The sequence below is a fragment of the Erpetoichthys calabaricus genome, chromosome 3 (genome assembly GCF_900747795.2).
Source record: "Erpetoichthys calabaricus chromosome 3, fErpCal1.3, whole genome shotgun sequence".
Classification (NCBI taxonomy): Eukaryota; Metazoa; Chordata; class Cladistia; order Polypteriformes; family Polypteridae; genus Erpetoichthys; species Erpetoichthys calabaricus.
Window position 1 is genome coordinate 312,627,341 of NC_041396.2, and position 7,902 is coordinate 312,635,242.

The 7,902-nt window shown below is 39.4% G+C and overlaps 1 protein-coding gene across 1 annotated transcript; it reads left to right on the plus strand.

Annotated features, from left to right (window-relative positions):
* The first annotated feature begins 1,743 nt into the window (after positions 1–1,743).
* LOC114644160 (uncharacterized protein F54H12.2-like) lies at positions 1,744–3,045 on the plus strand. The gene has a single exon (XM_028792392.1). It carries the CDS (start codon positions 1,744–1,746, stop codon positions 3,043–3,045), a length of 1,302 nt encoding a protein of 433 aa, XP_028648225.1.
* Positions 3,046–7,902: the final 4,857 nt, after the last annotated feature.

Genomic DNA, 7,902 nt, shown 5'->3' on the forward strand with positions numbered 1-7,902 from the left:
TTGAAATATTTGACATATGCCAGTACTTTTTGGTATATAGATGTCCGGTCAGACTTTCTGCAGAGTTATAACCACAGTTTTCACACCACGATTAAAACAAGACCTGTAGATGTGACTCCAGAAAATGCTCTGAGTGTTTGGAAAACAGTCTATGGTAGGGCCGGGAAAAGAAAATCTACTCCGTGCACTTGATCATGTCAGAGTTTCAAAATTAAAAGGTGTATTCGAAAAAGGCTATGAGCAGTCGTTTACAGATGAAATATTTATTATCGTGGACTGTTTTAAATGACTCAAACCTGTATATAAACTAAAAGATTACGCAGGTGATGAAATTCAAGGGACGTTTTATGCAGAAGAGTTACAAAAAACTCTGCTAACCGGTGCGATGTACCGCATTCAGAAAATTCTAGCCACTCGCATACATGGTAGAAACAAGCATGTGTTGGTAAAATGGCTTGGCTGGGACAAGAAATTTAACAGTTGGGTCAAGGCTTCAGAAGTGAAAGACATAAGGAGTTGAGAAAGCAAGAAAAAAATGTCTACAGTCAGAAATGGCATTTATGCGACACTGCCGAGTAATTCATCGGCCAGGACTTTTCCCAACAACACGATAGCAACATTCACCGTTCAGCTAGCCAAGACAATAGAACTGTCCTGAGACTGGGAAGTGCCATTGGTGGAACTGACTTACCCAAAAACGTTCAATTCCAACACTCGGGAAGCACAATTTACACTAATGAATGAGGAAACAATACCAATAAAATGGATATACACTTTAAACAAAGGCTATTTCAGCACTATAGAAGCATTGTTGTCGGAAATGAATCATGTCATTAATACCAACCCGTCATCACCTAAGGCAATACTTAAATACAATCCTGCCAGTAGACCCATTCGTCTCATTGGTGATAAAAACATTTTGCTCCAAGTGACCGGGTTGCTGTCTTACATTCTCGGGTTTGATCCAGAGAAGCTGTCTAACAAGTCACTTCTGATATCACAGCTGGTTTGTCCACCATGTTCGTGTATACAGATATTATCGAACCACAACTTGTTGGAGATGTGCATGCACCACTACTGAGATGTGTAAACATAAAAGGTGAAGACGGTGCAAATGTCACCATATTTTTTGAAAAGCCACACTACATACCTCTCGCCGTGCAAAGCTTCAATAATATAAGGATTGAAATTAAGACAGACCAGAATAAACCAGTTCCGTTCCAGTACGGTAAGGCAATAATCAAGTTGCATTTTTTCCAGCAAGATCTATCAATTTTTAAATATGCTTGTAACAAAAAACTATGGAGATCCACGCACCTGCGCATCTTATTACAAGACACAAGCGGGCAATGGTCTACCAGGGTTTCATGGTCTCCCTGTCCAGTACGGTGGTGGTATTGGTGGTATTTTTAAAGCTCTCTTCAGAAAAGCAGCACCTCTGTTTAGGCGTGGGCTAGAAATTGCTAAACCTCATGTCAAGGCTGCAGCGAAAAGCATTGCTAATGATGTCATGAGTCACGTGGCAGGTGCTGTAATGAATAAAGTTGCAACACCCCAACAAGAAGGTTCGGGTGTGATTGTTATAAAGAGAGGTGTTAAAAGAAAAAGACGCACACCCCATCTAGCACTGCTTGGGCCACCTGCACGGCCCAGGAAGAGAGCTCGACATTCTGCTAAAAGAAAAAGAAAGTCAACCAAGAGAAGATCCAGAACTAAGCAAAATTGTAGTGATATATTCTAAACATGGCTTTTGTACACTGTGCGTCAGATGAATGTGCAAAATCGAAACTGGACGTATTTCAGCTGTCACCAACACAAACCAGCATTGAAAAAAGCTACGATGTCGAAGTGCCGCCTCTCACCGCATTGTCAGAAAATGCTCCACTTGAGTTTTCAATTGCCAGAAATGATCAATACCTGGACCTCAACAACACACTCCTCTACTTAAGCTGTAAAATAAATAAAAATGATGGAACAAATCTGGCCACAGATTCACGTGTCGCCCTTGTAAACTACCCGATTGCTTCTCTGTTCAGTCAGGTGGATATCACTGTTAGGGACAGACTGATTAGCCAGAGCAATGACTGTTACCCATATCGAGCGTTTATCGAAACTGTACTAAATTACGGAGACGAGACCCTGAAAACACAATTTTCAGCTGGACTGTTCTATAAAGACACACCCGGTCACCACGAAGCCACTGCTCTGGATGGACCAAATTTGGGCTTCAATAAAAGGGCTGCTTACACGTCCAGAAGCCACAGGGTTGATTTATTGGGTCACATCCATGCAGATCTGTTCTTTCAAGAGAAAATATTAATGAATGGGGTTGATGTAAAAATAAAGTTGGTTCGAAATAAAGATGACTTTTGTCTGATGAGCAATGGTGATCAATTTACGGTCAACATATTATCAGCATCATTGTTTGTGAAAAGAGTTCAAGTCAACCCGGCAGTCAGACTGGGTCATGCTGAGGCCTTGATGACCAGCAATGCAAAATACCCAATCGACCGGGTTCAAATGAAAGTGTTCAGCATACCTACCGGTAGCCGTGTCTGCAACCAGGAAAACCTGTTTCTGGGACAGCTGCCCAAATTGGTTGTTTTGGGTTTTGTTGACAACGCAGCTTTCAGCTGCAACTTTACACACAAGCCCTTTAATTTTAAACTTAACAACATCAACTTCATGGCTCTTTACCTGGATGGAGAGCAGATACCCAGCAAGCCTCTGCAGCCTGATTTTGCTAATGGTCACTGTGTCAGAGAATATTTTCAACTGGTGGAGACCGCTGACAAGAGGATGAAAGATAAGGCCCTGTTAGTTGATCGTGAAGAGTTTGCTAAAGGCTATTCAGTTTTTACATTCAACCTAAGCCCTGATATGGAATCAACAGGACACGATTCACTTATCAAAACAGGCAAACACAGGGCCGAAATAAGATTTGCTCAACCGCTGCAAGATACAGTGAATATGATTGTATATGCGGTTTGTGACAACATCATTGAAATTAACATGCGTTGGCAAGTTATTTACGATTACAGTTAAGCCGTAGACACGTTCAGACATGCAGCCTCTGGACACTGTGCAGCTCAGGACCGCCCTTACATCTGGGCCACTGACACACATCCATTTTCTGGATGTCTTCCCTTCAGATCAACTGCTCAAGGAGAAGTTGGTTGCCAGACCTCTGTTTATGATCGTAAACACAGACCCCCATGATAAACCCGGAAAGCACTGGATTGCCATTTACCTTACAAATCATGGAAAAGCTGAATTTTTTGACTCGTATGGAATCCCCCCAGATTCTGAAATATTTCCCGAAGTTATTAAGAAATTTGTGAAGATTAATGCTAACTGCATCACTTATAACAGTATTCAGTTACAGGAGTTTTTATCTACCAGCTGTGGTCACCATTGTATTTTCTACTTGAATCAAAAAAGCAAAGGACTTATCATGAACCAAATATTGGATTTGTACCCAGAATATGTTCATCTAAATGACCAGATGGTTGTTAGATATTTACATCAATTAAAAAGAGGACAAATGATATTTATTCACAGCAATCTGAGGTATTAAAGAGGAACTTCATCTCTCTTTGCATCAAAGCTAAAAGAAAATGTCAGAATTTAGTTGTATCTGGCCCCTTACCAAGATTATATAGAGGGGATGTGATTTATAGCAGATTGCATTCCCTTCACTGCTGGCTAGAAACCTGGTGTGCAAACAAAAGCATAGCGTTTGTGAACAATTGGGATGATTTTTGGTAGTACTAGGGTGTTGTACCGTGTTAGCCATTATGAATGTAGAGAAAAGCCAAGCAAAATGACACCTTTTATTGGCTAACTAGAAAGATTACAATATGCAAGCTTTCGAGGCAACTCAGGCCCCTTCTTCAGGCAAGATGATTTTTGGGAAAGGTCTGGATTTCTCATACGAGATGGTCTTCATCCTAACTGGAGGGGATCTTATGTATTATCCCTTTCCTGAAGCTGTTACCCATAATCCTTCTCTTGGGGCATCCAGTAAATTTAGTCTTGATACAAACCTTAAATTAATTGATAACCAAAAAATAAGGTGTATAATTAGACCAAGGGATAAAACCAAACCCTCCACTAGGGGCATCTGTAATAGAAATTTACTTCAAATTAAAACGCAAAATATATCAGCAGTTCAGAAAGAAACATACAGTTTTAAATGCTGCTTATTGAACATTCGCTCTCTTGGCACTAAAGCTGTTTTGGTAAATTATATTATATTAAGTACAAAATCTGATCTGTGTCTACTCACTGAAACCTGGCTTAGTAAATGTGACACTGTCCCCCTAGCTGAGGCGTCACTAGATGGCTACTCGTTCCTTCATAAGTCTGGAGATTCTGGTCGAGGAGGAGGACTTGGAATAATTCACTGTAACAAAATGCAAATCACTTCTAAGAATCTAGGCAACTTTACATCCTTTGAGGCATTCATTTTAAATATTAAAACAGATTCCAACACAATTATAGTGCTAGTCTACAGACCACCAGGGCCATATTCATTGTTCATGTCTGAATTTAGCAACCTTCTATCTGATTTGGCTATAAATTATGATCACATAGTACTGATGGGAGATTTTAATGTACACATTGATGTGGAAACTGATACTTTTAGCAAATGTTTTACTTATTTGTTAAATTCAGTAGGATTTTGTCATATTGTCAAAGGTTCAACTCATAATCATAATCACACATTAGATTTAATTATAACTTACAAAGTTGAAATTCAAAATTTAATTATTACTCCATTAAATGAAGTTATTTCCGATCACTACTTAATTACATTTGATTTGGTCCTGCCCTTGCCAACGCACTCACAGATTAAAACAAAGAGTGCGACATCTAGATTGTAATTCTGGTTCAAAATTTATAGATACTTTGAGTAAGTCGAGTGTAATCGTGGAAAACAATTTAGATCAGCTAACATCACATTATAATGTGACCTTGAGAGATGCTCTGAATGCAGTGTCTCCCCTTAAAACAAAAGTGATCAAAGCACATAGAAACTCTCCCTGGTTTAATGAAAACACTCGAGCTCTTAAATTAGAGTGTCGAAAACTGAAGCGCAGATGGAGAACAACAAAGCTACATGTCTTTCAAATTGCATGGACAGAGAGTGTTAATAAATATAAAAAAGCCCTCTTTAACGCTCGCTCAGAATACTATTCTACATTAATAGACAGCAATAATAAAAATCCTCGGGTACTGTTTAGAACAGTGGCTAAATTAACAAATGGAAATTCAGATCAACAGTACAAAATACCAACAGATATTAGCAGTACAGACTTTATGAACTTCTTCAATGAGAAAATTAAAAATATAAAATCCCAGATCTCTGCATCAAACTACAAACCAAATACTGGCTTAGCAGACCCTGTTTCACATTGCATTCAGCACTTTAGTAATTTTAATCCTGTAACTGAGCAGGAAGTCTTAACTTTAATTTCTAAAATGAAGCCCACTATTTGTTCCCTAGATCCAGTGCCAACAAAACTAGTAAAAAGTGCAATGGATGTTCTTGCAGCGCCTATTCTAAACATTATCAATAGTTCATTATTGCATGGCACAGTACCTGATGCACTAAAAGTGTCAGTCATTAAACCATTACTTAAAAAGTCAGACCTAGACCCACACATACTAAATAATTACTAATTACTAATAATTATAATTCTCTCTAAAATACTAGAAAAAGTAGTCGCCAATCAGCTTCAGTCACACCTTATGCATTACAATTTATTTGAGAAGTTCCAGTCTGGTTTTCGCACTGGTCATAGTAAAGAAACGGCACTAACGTGGGTTGTAAACGACATTCTGATATCCTCTGATGAAGGAAACTCCACTGTAATTATGTTGTTGGACTTAAGTGCAGCATTTGACACCATCGACCATTCTATTTTACTGCACAGGCTAGAAAATGATGCTGGGCTTACAGGCACCGTGCTCGCTTGGTTTAGTTCTTACTTATCAAATCGAATCCAATATGTTCAGAAATGTGCTGACAGTACTCCATCATTATACACAGAAGTTCAATATGGTGTCCCGCAGGGCTCAGTACTGGGATCTTTACTGTTTTCACTTTACATGCTTCCACTGGGAGCTATCATTAGGAAACATCATGTTAATTTTCACTCGTATGCAAATGACACCCAGTTATACCTTTCATTTAAATCAAATGAAGTTTCTCCAATGTTGTCTTTAATTAGTTGTGTTAGTAAATTAAAGGAGTGGATGAATGAGAACTACTTGTCTTTAAATACAGATAAAACAGAGATGTTAATTGTTGGAGGGAATAGCCGCCCCGTAGAAAAGCCCCAGTCCTTCCCCTCTCAGAATTCCTGCTTACCCGCCTCCGTTCTTTCCCCTTTGCTTTTATTTTTCCTGTTCCCGAAAATCTTTTCAAAAGAAAAGTAAAGAAATAGACAAAGCGTCACATTAACGTCTTCTCCCCTCTGCCCCTACAGCATCCACCGCGCTTACAAAAAAAAAATTAATCCAATTTTCCAAAGAGAACTATTTACAATACACATAGACTTTATACAAAAAAAAATCCTAATTATATATTCTCAACAAGTGAAAATTAAAGAAAATATATATATACTAGCGACTTGGCGCGTGCTACGCTGCGCGTTGGATGACCACAGTTGAAGCACTCCCTGTTTAAAAGCGCCTGGCAGTTGTGAACTGGATCCTTCATCGCACCGCATTTGATTTTTGCATGGGAAACAAAATTTCAAAACAAAACCCATGATTCACGAAGTGTGGGACGCAGACTAATCAGAATCGTATACATTGTGTAAATGGTTGTAAGGAAGAGGAGTGGAGACACGTCATTGCGGTAATGTCTGTGAGTGGTGAGTGTCAGTTTGTTGCGAGCGAAAACGGTGAGAGCGTTCACTCAGAGTTTCTTGGGAGACCGTACGTTTCTGTATATTACGGTTGTTTTCCAATCGTAAGGACCTGTCGTCGGGTGTCTCATTGGCACGCTTTTGCATCTTTCTTTCGCGATCACGGTGTAATGTGTCCTCTCTCTCTGTAGGAGTTTGTCTATTACGGTTGTTTTGCAATCGTAAGGACTTCTCGTCGGGTGTCTCATTGGCACGCTTTTGCCTCTTTCTTTCACGATCACGGCGTAATCTGTCTTCTCTCTCTGTAGGGGTTTCAGTTGCCTTTCATTGTGTGGCAGAGACGCGTCGTTGAGCTAATCTGTGTGAATGCTGAGTGTCCGTTTCTTGCGAGCGACTGGCACGCCTTTGCCTGTTTGCTTCGTGATCACGCTGTAATGTGTCCTCTCTCGCAGGAGCAGGTTCAGTTGCTTTTCGTTTCGGCATTGTTCGATAAGGTCTCCTCCGTACAAGTGCACATGGGTAGCTGAAGACGGAAAGGCATAGTGGGCTGGAAGGGAGAAAATAGAAAATCGCGGCTTGAAACACCCATCCGACTCAGACGCGGGGCTGGAAATACTCAAGTGCACATGTAGCAAAGTGTAAATGTTATTTATAATTTTTTTTTTTTTTGTTATGAACTTCCCCAAAAGAGTTGATCCCTGTAAATAGCTAATAATATATCAACAATATAATCTGTTGTAGTACGGGCGTTAATTAGCGTCACACCTCATAACCTGCATACACCACGTTTTTGGCTCTAACGCCAGAAGCGCAGTGGACGCTGTAAGGGTAGGTTGTGGTTTCTGTTTCTTTCGTGATTTTTTTATTTCATTTACTTTGTGTTAATAATTTATAATCGATTTAATTTATTATTTAATAGGCAGAGGGGAGAAGACGTTAATGTGATGCTCTGTCTATTTTCTTTACTTTTGTTTTGAAAAGGTATGCTATATATATATATATATATATATATATATATATATAT

Excerpts from the sequence above, each read along its gene's own strand:
- LOC114644160 (XM_028792392.1), top strand. The coding sequence starts at position 1,744 with ATGGCTTTTGTACACTGTGCGTCAGATGAATGTGCAAAATCGAAACTG.